General features: G+C 46.6%; 1 protein-coding gene across 9 annotated transcripts in view; it reads left to right on the top strand.

Moving 5' to 3' along the window:
• The window catches only part of Wdfy3 (WD repeat and FYVE domain containing 3), a 238,750-nt gene that overhangs the window by 205,744 nt on the left and 15,739 nt on the right, over positions 1 to 17,267 (top strand). For all 9 annotated transcript variants that reach the window (XM_085836931.1, XM_029478035.2, XM_085836928.1 and 6 more), the window contains 12 exons: positions 26 to 106; positions 1,968 to 2,022; positions 2,207 to 2,326; positions 4,555 to 4,672; positions 5,510 to 5,616; positions 7,228 to 7,381; positions 9,811 to 9,902; positions 10,095 to 10,307; positions 13,055 to 13,202; positions 13,335 to 13,489; positions 14,320 to 14,478; positions 16,216 to 16,395. In XM_085836931.1, coding sequence (XP_085693057.1) covers positions 26 to 106; positions 1,968 to 2,022; positions 2,207 to 2,326; positions 4,555 to 4,672; positions 5,510 to 5,616; positions 7,228 to 7,381; positions 9,811 to 9,902; positions 10,095 to 10,307; positions 13,055 to 13,202; positions 13,335 to 13,489; positions 14,320 to 14,478; positions 16,216 to 16,395 — 1,582 coding nt within the window. The remainder of the gene's footprint in view (positions 1 to 25; positions 107 to 1,967; positions 2,023 to 2,206; positions 2,327 to 4,554; positions 4,673 to 5,509; positions 5,617 to 7,227; positions 7,382 to 9,810; positions 9,903 to 10,094; positions 10,308 to 13,054; positions 13,203 to 13,334; positions 13,490 to 14,319; positions 14,479 to 16,215; positions 16,396 to 17,267) is intronic.

Here is a 17,267-nt window from a genome sequence, read left to right as displayed (position 1 = left end):
TTCATGTGTAATTTAATTTTTTTAGGTTCCTGGCAGTTGTGCCCTCTCTCACGGACAGCTCAGAGTCTGTGTCCGGACAGAGACCAAACACCAGTGTGGAACAAGGGTAGGTGCTGTGGTGCTCGCTCAAAATGATTGCATTGTGAAATTAAGATGACTTATACCTGGAGAGAATTATGGTTTTCTTTCATCAGTTGCTATAGAAAACAGTAGAAACAGTATCCACTTGAGATACAAGCTTTTATTCTGTAGTGCTATATTTGACTATTTCTCACCTTCAGAAAACCTCTTTGGAAACTTAACCTTTACTCTCTCCCCTGTTTGTCGTGTGTGTATAAGGCATTCTCTCTCTTTTATTTATTATTTTTTATTTTTATTGTTGATGCCACCCTTTCCAGGTTCTCTTACAGCACTAAAATGCAATTCCTCTTTATTCGTTACTCTCCATAGTGAAATGAGCTGCGTATTTAGTTCTAAGGCTCCCGATATCACAAAACCAAACCGATACACAAGAAGTTCGCCATCCGTAACCTACCTTTATTAGACTGAGTTGTTTGTCTGAATAGATACCAACTTTCAGCATTAATTGTTTAAATTTTAGATTGTATAAAATGGTTTCCTGTTGTATAATGTATATCTCATTAGGCATACACTTGCACTGTTTGTCAGGATGGCTTCTGGTATAACTGTTTATCTCATTAAGAGTACACCTGCACTGTTTGTCAGTGACTTAGCCCTGTCTTGTGCCCGCTTTTCCCTAGTTCTTGTCCTCAGGTTACAGGGACACGCTCTATCATGGGGTCTTGATTACCCTCATCTGTTGCAACTTGCCCATCTGGTCTTTAAGTTTAATCCCTCGCTCAGCTGCAAGCTCAGCATCCTCGTAGCTGCCTTGTAGTGCTGGGCCACAGCCATGTCAATGGTCCATACACTCCCTGCTGTTTGCAGTCACACTGTGATGGGTCACCTGGAAAGAAGCCGGGTTGTGAGACTGGAAACTAACTTATAACTCACACACACAGGAGATGGAAAAACTTAATAGATTCTGCCTTTTATAAATGAATGTTTTCTCATCTGTGCACATGAAAATATATTAAGTTGATAAAATGTTGCCTTTAAGTTTTTCTTTAAGCAATAGCAACAAAAAAAAATTAAATATGTGTACTTGTTAACTTCAGAAACAGCTCATTTTCGTTGTTAGTATAGATATGGGAGAGAAAAAGTTTCCCTTCTCTGTCTTACAGTTGTGAGGAGGATTCTAGCTAGTCTCCAGAGACAGTTCTGCATGTGCGCATGCTCAGAGAATGGCGCCGTAGCACTGAGCCTGGTGTGTGCCACCAAGGTGCCTTCAGATGATGGACCAGTGATTGACTTTCAGTACTCAGTAATGTTAACCTTGAATAGCATTTTATAATGCTCTGACAAAGTGCTCACTCCGAAATGTAGCACATATGTTTTTAAATGAACTGAGCAGTGTGCTACCCTGCCTTAAAATCTCATACTCAGTCTCTTATTCAAGGTCCATCTTAGGAGCTGTGTACCTACTATGTGGAGATGACTGCGTATTTCTGTTCTTTTACTAAGTGTCTTTGGATCGGTTTGCATGGGAACGATAGTGAGAATTAGAAAGTTGGATTAGATCAGGTTCGTCCAACTCTTGTACTCATGGTGAACGGTGATATATACACCCTGCGGCATCCCAGGGCACCTCCGTTGAATCATGAATAGTGAGGCACGAGCCATAGAATACTGCCTTCCTTGGTGTAGGTGACGCCTTCTGGATTTCCTTTTGGTCCAGATAGTTCCTGTTTCAAAGTGCTCATCACAGTCCTCCAAAGTGATTGGATGGCCCACATTAGCAGACATCCTGTGGGCTGAGGAGAACTTGCAGACAGTGGGTGGGATGCCTCCGTTGTAAAGCTACTCATGTCTGCCCCTCTGACCCACACTTGTTTCCTTCCGTGTAGGTCTGGGTTACTCAGCACTCTGGTTGGAGAGAAGTCTGTGACTCAGAGATGGGAGGTGAGCGCAGTGCATGTCACTTAACAGTCCACAAAAGGAAACAGTTCTCTTTTTTGGATGGAGGGGGTGGCGTTGGTATATTGAAATCTTTTGGGTTTTTTTCTTATGTCCCTTTCTGCATATAAAATGTTTTACACATAAGTAATTTATTGCTCTAAGTTGGGTCTTTATTATCTTTCCCAAGAGAGGTGAAATCAGCAACTTCCAGTATTTGATGCACTTGAACACGCTGGCGGGCAGATCCTACAACGACCTCATGCAGTACCCTGTCTTCCCGTGGATCCTCTCAGACTACGACTCCGAGGTAAACCTCAGGTTGTCTGGCCAAAAGTAGCTTGTTCATGAAAAATGTCAGTTCTCACGTACTCGTGTTACAGGTTAGTGCCCCTAATAGTCACAAGGACTTTATGAAGAAGACAGAGGAAACTTAGCTTGGACACATGGGTATATAGTATGTAACTTACAGCAGCATTAGGTTAGACCCTTGAGTCTATCTAACTCACAATGTCTATTCAGTTTCCTTTATCTAATCAATTTGTATCCATTGGTAAGTACCAAAAGGGAAAATAAATGTGACTTGACCCTTTCCTGAAAACATCCCCGCTTCGTAAAAGGAATGTGTTCTCCTTTCTGTGAAGATGGGGTCTTTCTCATGACTTGGGAATCCAGATGACCAGCATACAGCATGCATGTTCTCACCCGATGCTCTGCTTTCCATCTCTGTCTGTGACTGGTTCTGATGATGTGGGAAGCGTTAGATTAGAGAAGACTGGCCTCTGTTTAAAAAAAAAAAAAAAGATGAAAAAGGTTTAACGATGCTCAGAGTTCAGAAATTCATCTGACTTGGTCTCTCACCAGAATCAGAGCTGATTGAATGATCAGAAATGTCGTTTGTCATATTCTGGAGAAAGCTTGTCCTCAGAAATGTACTAGTTTGAGAAAAGACTCAGCAACCTACTGTATGTGTGCAGGTGCAAGTACGGTGCGCTCTGTGTGAAGCCGGAGTCGCAGTGGAATGAGTGACTGTGTCTTACAGGGTGGTCAGCGGGTAACGCCTCATGAGATGAAAATGTCCCAAGTTCATCCGAATAGGAAAATTTTGAAGTGTTAGGGAAGTGCAAAACAGTGAATTTTTGTGGGGAGGGCATAGAGTCCCCTACTTCCTGATAGAATCACAACCCCAGCTCTGTTGCGCCATTGTAAGAGACACCACTGCCACCTGCCGTGTGTGGCCAAGGCATGCCTCCCTCTAAATAAATACCCTGGCTTCCTCCTCCATCAGCCTGGCCAGCATGACTTGGGCCTCTGTGCCTCTCGTAGATCACTGCCCCAGGCTTCCTTCTGGTCCCTGCTCTCTTCTCTCCTCACCACAGATCTAATAGTTACACCTGTTTTACTCAGTGCGATTCTCCAAGTCCCAAGTTCTGCTCCCCCTCAGTAGCTCTCCTCACGTGGTCCCGCCTGCCTAGAACTGTCCCAGCTTTCAATTTCTCTCCACCTGCCTCATTCACGATAATCCACACACAGGCCCATCACCAGTGGGGCGCTCTCTGATCTTCCCCTTCCCTCCCTGCCTAAGCTGGGCTGAGCGAGAGGGTCTCTAGGTTTTCACTCACTGCCTGCACAGCACAGTCGTACTTTCTGAACCTGCTTGTTAGTGAAGCCCAGACACTGCTCATGGCTCCCCCGGATCCCCATTCTCACTGCAGTGTCCATTTTTGTGGTTGCCAAGTTTAATATGGATGAGGTACTTTTCCTGCAGGCTCTGCACAGAGGAATGCAACCAGCAGACGTGTGCTCATTAGTGCGGATCAGTTTCTTATGCCCAAGACACTGGGTGTTTGGCAAAATTGTTTATACCTTTGATGTCCTATAAGAAGGACATATATTAAGCATTTCATAGACATGCCTTTCAAATTTCTACCTTTAAAGACCCTGAGGGAGTGAATTCTAGTTTCCTTTTAAATATGTGAATTAGGTCAGCTATTGATACGCTTTTAAAATAATCCCTGTCAGGCTGAAAAAAGTTCACTGTGCTTGGAAGTCACTTGATAGGGCTATGAGGTGATCACCGAGTGTCTCGAGCCATCTCCCCTGTAAACCACCTACGTGAGGAAAGGACTCAGGGATGAACTTAGAAGGAACTAGGAGGGGACAGGAGGAGGAATAGAAAGACTCCGTCCTCCGGTTACAGGGGAGCTGGAGGTAGTGCTGAATGGGAGCCTTTGTGTGGAAGGTGTCCTGCCGCGTCCTTGCTCCGCTCTTGAAGCACTGAATATTCCCCTCCTTCCTATGATCCTCGGAATGTCCCCGTGAGATGCATAATTCCCAAAACCCTTGTCCAGCAGTGCCACTTACTCAGCTCTGCGTATGAATGTAAGGTGTGGGTAAACAATCCACAAACGTCTCTCTAACTTCACTTCCTCTGTCCACGCCACAGGTAGGGTCACTGCCCCTACAGTCGCTGAGTCCGAGTTGAGGAGGAGAGAGGGCGCCTGGTGACTCGATGTTGGGGTTTGTTTTGTGTTTCAGGAAGTTGACCTCACTAACCCCAAGACATTCAGAAACCTGGCCAAGCCAATGGGCGCGCAGACGGACGAGCGGCTGGCCCAGTACAAGAAGCGCTACAAGGACTGGGAAGATCCCAATGGTGAGGAGAGCCTTCTGCCTTGGCTTTGCCTTTCAGTCTCAAAAGTGAACACAGTTTAGTGCCCTGACACCCGTGGGCACGTCTGCAGGGTGCTGAGTTATTATGTGTGCACACCTGCACATGCGTGATACAGCAGAAACGCAGCAGTTGATGCAGTGTGTGACCTCTCTAGAAGATGTCTGCAGAGTGCTGCCAGGAAGCTGCCTCCTCTGCCTTGGTCTCTAACAATGCTTAGTCCCAGAACTACACATTCATTTCTTGTGTCTCCTTTAATTTCATTTAGGTACCTTTTAGAACTCCCTTCATTTAAAATTATGAATTGATGATATTTGTGAACTATACAACGTATTATATGTAATGACTATTGCTTCCCCCCAATACATAAAACAAAGGGGAAACACTGATAAATATAAGCCTACTAAATTTAAGCCTGTGCCCATTTTCTTTCTCTCCCTACCCTGTCTTCCAAGAACAATGCCCAATAATAATAAATGTTATTGCACTGCATTTGTAGACAGCAGTTTAGAGAACTATTTAGTTACAAAGCCATAAGCGAATAAAAAACAAGTAGCTGCTAAGTTAGCATTCTGCTTCAGTGGAAGACAGCTCGCTGTTAGAAGTGTTGGGGAGGCCCTGCCGGACAGTGGCAGACAAGTTTGCTCATCCAGGCTCATCCTGGTGACAGCCCTGTGGAATAGTGTGGTCGCAGTGTCCCTACATTTGGTGTCCCAGCTGCCCGTCACAATGGCTAACATTTCCAAACCTACTGTTTAACACCACACTTACTTCTCTCGTTTCCTCTTTTGTTTTTAATGATGCTCCAACTGTCCGGAGCAGGGGAGACCCCAGCATACCACTACGGCACCCACTATTCATCTGCAATGATCGTGGCCTCGTATCTCGTAAGAATGGAGCCTTTCACACAGATCTTCTTACGGCTTCAGGTAAGACTCAAATTTTATATTTTTTTCCCATTCTAATTAAGTCTGCTTTCATTAAAAATTGTCTTTCCAAAAATGTTATCTTCTAAGGAACACTGAAGCTTTACTGGTAACAAGTTGGTCATTCAGAATGGAACTGAAATTCTATTAGGCTTACATTGATAAATAAACTAGACTTCATTTAGAGCGAACAAGTTCAGGATCTTGTTAAAGCATAAATTCCAGCCGGGGAGAGGGAGTTTAATCTTTTTTTTTTAAGTGCGTCCATGCTTAGATTTATTTATTTATTTTATGTACGTGAGTACACTGTAGCTGTCTTCAGACACACCAGAAGAGGGCATCAGATCCCATCACAGATGGTTGTGAGCCACCATGTAGTTGCTGGGAATTGAACTCGGGAGAGCAGTCAGTGTGCTCTTAACCACTGAGCCATCTTTCCAGCCCAGGAGTTTAGTCTTAACCAGTTTAATTCAACAAGTGTTTTATTTTAAAAGCCACTGTTCTGTGTCCATGGTTACAGTCACCCCTCCACAATCTCTATCAATGTTCAGTGCCTGCTTTGAACCCCCACTTTGCCCTGGCCCCTGTTTGGATGTTTGCAAGGACATCAGAGGATAGGGACAGAGCTCTGTTCTGGACTTGCAGGGTTTTAGTTTTAGGAGACCAATAAGCATTGGTCTTAGTGATTGTGAACGATTCTTAGTATTGTGAAACACTTTTAGAGCATGATCAATGTGTCAGAAAGACACAGATGAGGAGTGGAAGAGGAGGGAGGCTGCTTCAGGAGTTCTGAGGTCCTGCAAACACTTGAACACGTAGCAGAACCTACACAAGGCCCATGGCAGGCAAATACCTGGTGTGGGAGGTGGGGACAGCAAGGGGCAGTGGTCCTCAGCGCAGAGTTAGGAAGTAAGAAAGCCCTAAGCAAGGAGTGAAGTGAGAAACCATCCAGAGCAGGCAGCCTGGGCAGCCACTGGCGGCGGCCTTCGGCATCCTCCTAGTGACTGTCACTAGGATGCACAGCCGGGATGAGAGCTAGGAGCTGACACATCTAGGGGGCTGCATATGTACAAGTGCTGGCTAACTTGTTTCATCATTATCCTCTCATAACCTCTACTCCACTCTCATGGCTGTGAAACTTGGATGCCGGGTTAACTTCTATTAACATGGCAGGGAACTCAGGGTATCAACCAGGATCAAATGTGAAAGAATCTGGCATGGAAACCTGTTACTTTGTAACTAGTGTGAAAGGTAGAATTGGCCAGTCATCCATGTCTGGATCAGATGAGAATCGTTCCTCAGGACTTCATCGAACTGTGGGAGAATTTTCATCTCCTTCTGGTCTTAATTGTCTCCCTAAAGACTAATATTTTAAGTGTGTTTTTACAATCTTCATATTTGAATTTTGCTTTGACTACAAAACAGACACACTAGGCACCCTTTGTAAAGAGTACACCAAAGAGAGAGAGATTGTAAAGTTTTGATTATTTAATGTAGGACGGCAAGAAATCAGAATGGAGCCAAAGGTATTTGAGGTTTTAAAGCCTTTGAACTTAACAGAAACTTTGTGGCTCAGTGGTTCCCTAATAGAGACCTGCTTCCTCCTGCCTGCAGGGTGGCCACTTTGACCTGGCAGACCGGATGTTCCACAGTGTTCGTGAGGCCTGGTACTCAGCATCAAAGCACAACATGGCGGATGTGAAGGAGCTTATCCCAGAATTCTTTTACTTACCGGAATTCCTGTTCAATTCTAACAACTTTGATCTAGGTGCGTAGAACTGGGACTTCTTGGGAATGTTGGTGGAGGGAGGCCTGCCACTGTTCACAGCGCTGTGATCCACCCTGCTTTGCTGACCCCCCTTGAGTGTGCGTGTAAAATGATCTCGTGCCTCCAAAGAGCGAGTTCAGCTGAGTGTCTGTGGGAGATGTAACAGTGACGCGGGCATCGTTCAGTAGTGTGGGGCATGTCATGTCGTCGTTGTGAAAACCTCTTCATGGTCAAGAGTGGCGTATAACATCTCGTGTATCATTTCAATCTGGTATGTTGCCCGAGGCATTACCCCTTTATACACTCTTGCTTTATAAAACTAGAAGTCCAAAACACTTTAAATCGAGTTTCTTTATCCTCTGAGTGCCCTATTTTGCAGGGGTTGGGGGAAGTGCTAAATCAGCAAATCTCGAAGGGACTATTTCACGCACGGTGTTTCTTCCATGGCCTGGCAGGCAGAGGAAGGGTGCTTGGATCCCCGTAAGGTTTCCTGATCTCAGTTTGCTGATCCATGCTTTTGAGGTCATTTTTGAAATCATCAAAATCCCACTGTTTCTGCTTAGGAATATTTCAGCCAGAAGATACCCTTCTGCTTTCCTTCCTTAAAAGCCTGTGTGTGTTTATCCGTCACATCTCAATGCCAGCACTTAGGAGATGGGGGCAGGGGGCTGCAGAACATGGAAAACCAAGGGTTTGTCTGCGCTGCACTGCCTGCAAGGTCTGGACAATGGCTGCTAGCTCTGGAAATCCCTTGTGACATCCGTACTCCTTAAAGGTGCAGTGTTGCTCAAGAGGCCTACAGATTATTTCTTGTCTCAGTGAGGCTGGACAGATGCCTCCGTGTCTAAGAGTGAAGACCGTCTTGCAGAAGGTCCTTGTTCTACTCCCAGAGCCATGCAAATGGGCTCATAGCTGCCTGTAACTCCAGTTCTAAGAGATCTGACTCCTCCGGCCTCTGCAGGCACACGCACACACACACACACACACACACACACACACACACACACACACACACACACACACGAGGTGGGGGGCGTCATTTGAGAGGGTTAGAGGTATGTGATCACTATAATTGGACCTTTTGTCATAAGACATACAGTAACTTCTACTCCACTCAACACCCTGCTCAGTAACCTGTTTCCTACGTGCCACATTGTAAGTAGTCAAGTCCCAGCCATGCACACTTGACAGTTTCTGCGGGAAGTATTTTTCCTTGGTCTTGGATGCAGCCCAGGCTCTGAAATTTGAAAATGGCACTACTGTCCAAACCTCCAAAAACAGCGTTATATAAACGACCACTGTGAAGTCCGTCCACTGGTTTATTGTTTATTGCAACTTTTCACAGTGCTGATCTCACTTGGACTTAGGAAGATTGTAAGCTAAAATGACTTTCTAGAGTTACTTCATTAACAATAAAAAAATTTTAAGATGAGAATTCCAATTAGTTTTTTAAATCTTATAGCAGACAGTTTCTTTTTTTCTTAAAGTTGAGAATCTTATCTTCTTGCCCACGCTGGCCTATGTAGCCTATGCTTGCTATGTAGCCTAGGCTTGCCTTTAACAAGCTGTGTAGCCCAGGCTGGCCTCCAGGATGCAGTCCCCATCTCCCCATCCTAAGTGCTGGGCTCAGATGATTTCTTTAATAATGCCAGATTATCCCATGTAATCTGGGACAGATGTCAGTATTTATTACAAAATGTTTTTGTTTCTGTTAAGTGGCCCCAGTCTTTCCAAATATTTTTTCTTTTAACATTCCAAAAATGTGTTTTACATTTTATTTTTTAATGAGATCATCACTGCCAGATATTCATGTTCTATGTTTGAGCCTCTTAAGATTTTAAGTATCAGCTGGGTGTGGTGGCACATACCCTTTATCGCACTCGAGAAGTGTAGGGATGGATAGATAGATAGATAGATAGATAGATAGATAGATAGATAGATAAGATAGATAGATAGATAGATAGATAGATAGATAGATAGATAGATAGAGATATGCATATATAGTGTCAAAAGATGTGAAACCTCATGTATTGAAGTTATCATAAAAGACTCTGATAGCCCCACGTATGCCCTTGAAAAGAGCTTTGCAGCCAGTAGCATTCCAGATACTTCTCTGTTGCTCTTAGAGGACAGCAAGCTTAGCCTGGCAGAGCCCTAAGGAGTCTTACCAGGAAGAAACTGTTTAACTTTGTAAAGTCAGCTTGGTTTTGCTCACAGTCAGCAGTCTTTGTGAGGTGTGCTCTAGAGAGCAGCCTTGGAGAGACGCCACGGCAGACAACCTCAGGAAAGGGCAAGGGGGTGTTTTGCCGTGAAGCTGAATAGCCATGGTACTGAAAGTGGCATGGGATTTCTGTCTCTTCAGTGGGTAGCTAACCACTGAACTCACCCTTAACATTTAATCCTAATGTGTCCATCCAACTGCTCCTCAGGCTGTAAACAAAATGGCACCAAGCTTGGAGATGTTATCCTTCCACCCTGGGCAAAGGGGGACCCACGAGAGTTCATCAGAGTCCACCGTGAGGTAAGGAAGCTTGCGTCTCGATAAGCCAGTGGCCACAGCGTGGAGGGAGGACCCTGAGCAGTATGCCATGCGTGCTTGAAGTTACTTGTATCGTCCTTGTGGGTCTTAAATGTTTTAGTTCCTGTTGGCCGTAGCCAAGTTTCTTTTACTATGGGAACACCATATGTGACTCCACCTGCTTTGGAACCACAGGCTCTGGAGTGTGATTACGTGAGTGCCCACCTGCACGAGTGGATCGACCTGATCTTTGGCTATAAGCAGCAGGGCCCCGCTGCCGTAGAGGCTGTGAATGTCTTCCATCACCTTTTTTATGAGGGGCAAGTGGATATCTACAATATCAACGACCCACTGAAGGAGACTGCTACTATCGGGTTCATTAACAACTTCGGCCAGATCCCTAAGCAGGTATGGGTGTTCTCGTCGTTAGTGGGTCTGGTTCGTTTTGTAGGTGTGGTATATTTCTCTCAATTGGTAGATGATCACACAGGTAGTTAAGACTCAGTTGCTAATGCAGTCGTACCATTCACCCATTAAATTCCGTAGATGGCTTGTTATTGCTCTCCTTTCCATTTTACAGTCCACAGAAGTAGAAGTTTTGTTGTATGCCACGTGTGCGTGCTCTTGTGCGTGCGCATGCACACACACACACACACACACACAGAGCAGGGGAACAGCAGAGTGCTTAGCCATTGAGTTCCATTGCTGTTGCCGTGGTTAAGCACCCTGAAGAGAGCAGCTTAGGGAAGGAAGATTTTCTTTTCTCTGGCGGCTCCAGGTTCAGGTCCACTGGAAAGTCAAGGCTGGAGCATGAAGCAGCCAGTTCCTATCACATCCACAGTCGCAGGCAGGAGGAAACTAGCTTGGTGCTTAGGTCACTTCTGCTCTCACACAGCCCTGGGTCGAACACTTGAGGGCGCTATGCCACCTGTTAGCTGTGCTATCAGCTAAGGCATTCAGAGCCCACAGACATGCTCAGGCCAGATTGATCTTGATGCATCCTCAGTATGGCTTCCAGGTGGCTCTAGGCCATGCCAAGTCAATACTTAAAACTAATCCTCATGGAATTCTATCGTAATTGTCTGGGCCACATCATTGATGGAGAGGATAAAGGGACTGTGCTGGGACACACAGTGGCTGCCTCCCCACCATCTGACTCCTGGAAAGACCGACCAAGAGCCAGGGCCCTCAGCACGCAGACTGGAGACCAGCACCTCAGCACTGAAGCCAGTGAGGAGCAAACCTCCTCCCCTTCATCCCCACCATGCAGGGCACAGGGGGAAGTGGGGGATACTAGGAGTGGCCACAGGACCATGAGGACACAGGCAGGGCCAGGCTGCTCATGCCACCTGCCCATGACAAGGCCTGCAGGCTCTGCACTTAGGGACCCAGGCTTCTCAGTTCATGCCACACCTCTTATGTCTTTAGTTCCTGTCTGTGGGTCTGCCAGCTCTGCGGTTTCTAGTGTTGACACTGGGAACACATGGAACAATGGTGAGCCTTCTTGTGGAAAAGCAGAGACAGACTAGAGGACAGCCAGCACAGAGTCCTCCATGGTGCAGCTGATCCTCCCATGGAGAAATGAGTCGACCTTCAGACCGGAGTGCCGGGGCTACTTCCGTCCCTCCCTTTGCTTGAGCCCTTTCTCCTTCCTGAGGGTCACAAGGGCAGGCGCTCTATAGGAAATGAATATATTCAACAGACATCAAGACCCACTGCTGTCACATGTGACCCCAATTGAGTTTCCAGCACCCACACTGGTAGCTCAAGGTTATCACAACTCTAGCTCCAGGGGACTCTGACCCCCTCTTCTGACCTTTGAGGGCACTTGAGGTGCACACGTGCATGCACATGAAATTTCATAATAGCTTTTTAAAGGATTTCTGTACCACTGCAGGATTTCTGTGTTACTTTGCTTTAAGAGACCAAGAGAATTATTTTTAAGATACTCCATTAAATAAAAGAGAATACCTAGATTGTTTGGTCATAGTAGGTGTGTAACTTTATATGCCTGTGACTTTGCACAGTGTCATAGCCTTCATCTTAGTCTTAGGACTTCTGCTGCTATGATAAGTACCATGGACCAAAAGCAACCTGGGGTGGGGTAGGAGAGGGTGGGGTGTATTTTATCTTAAGAGTCATCCAGGGAAGTCAGGGCAGGAACCTGGAGACAGGAACTGAAGCAGAGGCTATGGAAGAGTGCTGCTTGCTGGCTTACTCCCTGTGGCTTGCTCACTCCGTGTGGCTTGCTCATACTGCTTGCTCATACACTCCAGAATCAGCAGCCCAGGGTTAGCACTGCCCACAGTGGACCTGGGCCCTCACACATCAGTCAGCAATCAGGAAAATGCCCCACAGGCTTTCTCACAGGCCTGCCTGGTTGGGGTATTTTTCTCAATTGAGGTTCCTTCTTCCCAAATGACTCCAGCATATGCTGAGTTAACAAAAAACTAGCCAGCACAGTCTTCCCATCAAAGTTCTTCAATGCCTAGGCATGGTGTGTTTCTGCTTTACAACTCGCAAATGTGTAGACAATACACACACACACACACACACACACACACACACACACACACACACACACATACACGTTTCATTGCAAAGACATACAAATGAGCCTGACAGCAAGCGCTTTGATGGCATAACTGCCCCTGATCACTGCGGTGTGGGCACTTGGAATCTTCTTGGCCTCTCTGAATTCTTCCCTCAAATGAACAACGGGGTCAGGTCACAGATTGGCAGCAAATTATGAGCACCTCGAAGACACCAAAGAGGCATTAGTCACATTAGGGACGGCTGTGCCAGGCAGGAATCAGTCCTGTTAGAGGGCCTGCCTGCCTTCAGGGCCAGAATGGACCGGGTCATGGAGAGCTGCTTAGCTTAACGTCACTGTAGCATGGCCGTGGGTCAGTTGTAGTTTGAGTAGATTGTATCTTTTCAGAAAGCCAATTCAGCTCAGCAGTGAGCGTGCTGACCCCAGCTGGCAGTGACACCGTGCGTGGCCCTTCTTCCCTGTGTCACAATAATCTTAGCCTTTTGAGACAGGGATAATATAGTGTTTGATCCTTGTAACTAACGCTTATCAGTGGGGAAAAATCACATTTGGCATAGAAAGGCTGAGTACATTATCCCATCAAGTGTGTTATCCTCTTCAGTTGTTTAAAAAGCCTCATCCACCAAAGCGAGTGCGGAGTCGGCTGAATGGAGACAACATAGGCATCTCTGTCCCACCAGGAGCCACAAGTGACAAGATCTTTTTCCATCACCTAGACAACCTGAGGCCTTCCCTAACGCCTGTGAAAGGTAAGATGGCGGGCCCCCGGGCTCTGCCGTTGAAACCCCTTCTCAGTCTTGTGGTCGGTCAGGATGCCTTCCTGGGTGTGTGAGACTGAGATCCCAAGTCCCTGCTGTCTCAATGGGATGATTTCTCTGTAGAACTCAAAGAGCCTGTGGGGCAAATCGTGTGCACGGATAAAGGCATTCTCGCCGTGGAGCAGAACAAGGTACTCATCCCGCCAGCGTGGAACAAGACCTTCGCCTGGGGCTATGCAGACCTCAGCTGCAGACTGGGGACCTATGAGTCAGACAAGGTAACTCCACTTCCCTCCAGCCCTGACCCTTCACAGTCTCAACAACCTGGCTTAACAGGGGGGGAGGGCGGGCAGGGAGAACCCAGACCAGGCTTTGTCAGCAGCTCTTCCAAAGGCAAAAAGGAGGACTAACCGCTGCAGACAGGAGAGAGCCTGTAAAGCAGTTATGTTGCCCAAACAAGTGGCTTTGGGAATGTGTGAAGTGGGTGCTGATGACTCCCCACCACCACTCCCAGAATTTTCCTAAGATCCTAGCCAGCAAAGGGCTCACCATTTCTGCAGCCTGAATAGCCTCTTTCTGGCAAGTCACAATCTGGTCACTTGCCATGTCCCTAAAGGAGCCACATCCCACCCACCAAAAACTGCTGCTGAGTCTTGGAAAAGCAAATCCGTGATCCATTGGCGGCCCCTGTGGGATCCTCCCACCCAGATAGACTGCATAGCCCTCTGGTTATACTGGGTACTGCTCTCTTTGGGCAGAGTGCTCCCTAAACAGGCCTGTGCTCCCTCAGCTCACTCTCCATGGCTGCGGCATACATTCCCTTTGCCGTGCTGATCATACAGGTTGAACATCATGTTCCCTCACTGGAGAAAAGTCAGACTCTGAAATTTGATGCTTAGCAGCCACCGTAGTTTAGATAGTCTTGGGCAGTTAGGGTAGAATCTGAGTGGAACTGTCACTGTAACTGAAACCCTGTCAACTGTAACTGAACCTAGCCCAGGATGAGGTCCCTCCAGAGACCTCTTCCCTGGGAACTCAGCTCTGACCCTCCTGTTGCTGAAGTCCCCAGCACTTGGTGACCTGTGGCTCACATCTGCTTTGTTTACAGGCAGTGACTGTTTATGAGTGCTTGTCTGAATGGGGCCAGATCCTCTGCGCCGTTTGCCCCAACCCCAAGCTCGTCATCACAGGCGGAACAAGCACAGTGGTGTGTGTCTGGGAGATGGGCACCTCCAAAGAAAAGGCCAAGCCCCTCACTCTCAAGCAGGTAACGGCTGCCTAGGCAGGGGGGAGGGCAGACCGCAGTCTTGCTCAGCCACCAGCCTCCAGAGACTACAAAAGGCCCCCTCAGGCCAGAGCCACTCCAGAACATGTTGAGGTGGACGAGGGTTGTTTGGCTCTTGCTTAAGACTACTTCCAGCTGTGTAGTCTAGGCCGTCTTCAGACTCATGGCCCCAGCTGCCTGGGTGCTGGAGTCAAGTGTGTGTGCCAGCACACCCAACCCAAACTTGTTATTCTCAATAGTCAGACTATGCCTATTTCTCAAAAATTGCCTCTTAAAATCAAAAGGAAGTTGCCTTTGGAACTGTACTTCAGCATATCTAAAAAATACAAATGTTTCCTAGGAATTATATGTACACAGAAGGTTTTGTAAGCCATGTTATATTTGCTGTGGGTTCACATTAACACCCTCTACTAACCTGGACCACTATGTCCTTGTTTCTTTTGTCATTTGTCATATCTAAGGACACGTCAAAGTCACTTACGTGTCCAGAGAAATCCCCAAGGTGTTGCTGACAAGTATTTTGATCATTTAATCAGTAAGAGTCTGTTACTGATTTTTAATTAATACAAAGGTTTTTTTGTTTATTTTCACTTAAACTGTTTTGTGGAGTCCGTTCCCTCCTCTAACTTTATGTAGATTCTAAGAATTGAACTCAGGACACCAAGCGTGTACTTAAGAACCTTTGCCCACTGAACCGCCTTCTCTCTCTCCAGCCATTTTGTTAACACTTGATCTGTGAGGATTCATCATAGGTGTTTTCAAATAAGGAGAGGACATCTGTGTTTTTAGGATGTAATTTGAAAAGCAGTTTAAGAGCCTCATCTCTTCAGTACCTACTGTGTTCAGGACATCACACAGAACTCTGAGCCTCGAGTGACATAGTTGCTGTATTAGAGGTGAAGGGACAGACCTTAAAAGGCATACCTTAAAAGGATATTACCTTTTAGATAAAGCCAAAATTTAACTTTAATTCTGACTCCAAGGCCATTTTAAAGCCAAATAAAGCTGCCTTAGGCATATATGGAAAGAATTAAATCCATGACTATTGACCAACAGTCATCCACAGAGACCAAAGCTCCTTGGTCCCACTGAGGTTAGCCATATGAAGGTAGTCTCAGCAGGGTCACACTGCCTCTGTGAAGTACTTTGATGCTTATGTGCGGATGTTGTGGCCTGATAAACAGCTTTCTGGGCTTGCTCAGCATTCCTCTAGATGGCAGAGCTGCTCGGTGCAGCAGGGCTACACCATGGCAAGACCGCCCTCCCTGATATCTTTAGGGTCACAATCCTAATTTCTTTTGGGGGGGGTGGATAATATAATAATTGCACTTTGTCCATACACCTTTTTAAATTGCAGGTCCTCAATACTGTCTACATAGGAGTTTGTGGCAAAAGACTAGAAGCCCAGCTTATAGTCTCTGCTTTGGGACCCATAATCAGTACATGATCACATGGGCAGAGTGGAAAGAAATCCAAGCCAGTTGCGGCTGATATTCCCTCTTCCTTCAAAGATCTGGGTCACCATTTCCCTTCCCTCCAAGAAATATGTGAAGGTGGAAAGGAACAGCTAGACTGTCACCCCATCCCTGTCCTGAGCATCCAACTCTATATTTGTAAGCCTGTCTGTCTGCTGATACAAGTAGAAGTGTGGAGTCTGCTAGGTGACCATCACGCCATGCTGTTGTAACTGGCCTGGTTTCTTGCTGTTCTCTTTTGCAGGCTCTCCTTGGCCACACTGATACTGTCACCTGTGCCACAGCATCCCTGGCCTACCACATAATTGTCAGCGGGTCCCGGGACCGAACCTGCATCATCTGGGACCTGAACAAACTGTCATTCCTAACCCAGCTCCGCGGCCACCGAGCTCCTGTCTCTGCTCTTTGCATTAATGAGCTAACAGTGAGTCGTGGGTTGAGGAAGCGTATTGCCAAACCAATGGCAAACTGAGTGTTTCCTAAGTCAACAGACATCCACTGTAGGTGCCACTGCCGTCTGCTCGGTTAATAAGTTGCTTGAAAAGCAAATGGGTGTTAAGTTTTTTAACCCAGGCAGCATTTTTTTTCCCTGAAAATCCATTCACGGCTGTGCACTTTAAAGAGAGCGAGAGTCGATGAAAATAAAACATCGTAGAGTACGCTTCTCTAGTGATGAGATCGTGGGGCTCATTAAGAGTGTAAGAGTTCTGTTGAGCCGGGCGGTGGTGGCGCACGCCTTTAATCCCAGCACTTGGGAGGCAGAGGCAGGCGGATTTCTGAGTTCGAGACCAGCCTGGTCTACAAAGTGAGTTCCAGGACAGCCAGGGATACACAGAGAAACCTTGTCTCAAAACAAACAAACAAACAAACAAAGAGTTCAGTTGAAGTTTTTAGTGACAATACAGCCAAAGTGCTCACTTACCACGTACAGCAAAAAGGATTAACCCCGGACCCTCACTTGCTGTAAATACAGAGTTTGCAGTAGCTCTGTAGTTCGTCGTTAGGGTAGTTCGTCAGCCCCATCGGTCTTCTCGGTCACTGAAGGGACGGGTAGCACACCTGAGCTTATCATCCTCTTACCCCTCTGGTCTCGGTGCTTGAGTCTTTATGTCAAAGTTAGTTGAGGGCTCAATTCTCCAATGAGAAGCAGGAATAGGTTCTGGTCACACCCAGAAGTCACAATCCTAATTAGAATGGTCCCTCTCACCCTTGGGTGACACAGCTTCACGGAGGGGAGGTGCCCAGCAGGGACTCAGCTCTGACTTCCTGAAGAAGCTTCTAATGGAGACATGTAAA

Source organism: Mus caroli, unplaced genomic scaffold, assembly GCF_978045245.1.
Source record: "Mus caroli unplaced genomic scaffold, Mus_caroli_1 scaffold_4, whole genome shotgun sequence".
NCBI lineage: Eukaryota > Metazoa > Chordata > Mammalia > Rodentia > Muridae > Mus > Mus caroli.
Note: the sequence above shows the minus strand (reverse complement) of the source record. Positions and strands in the feature narration are given on the sequence as shown.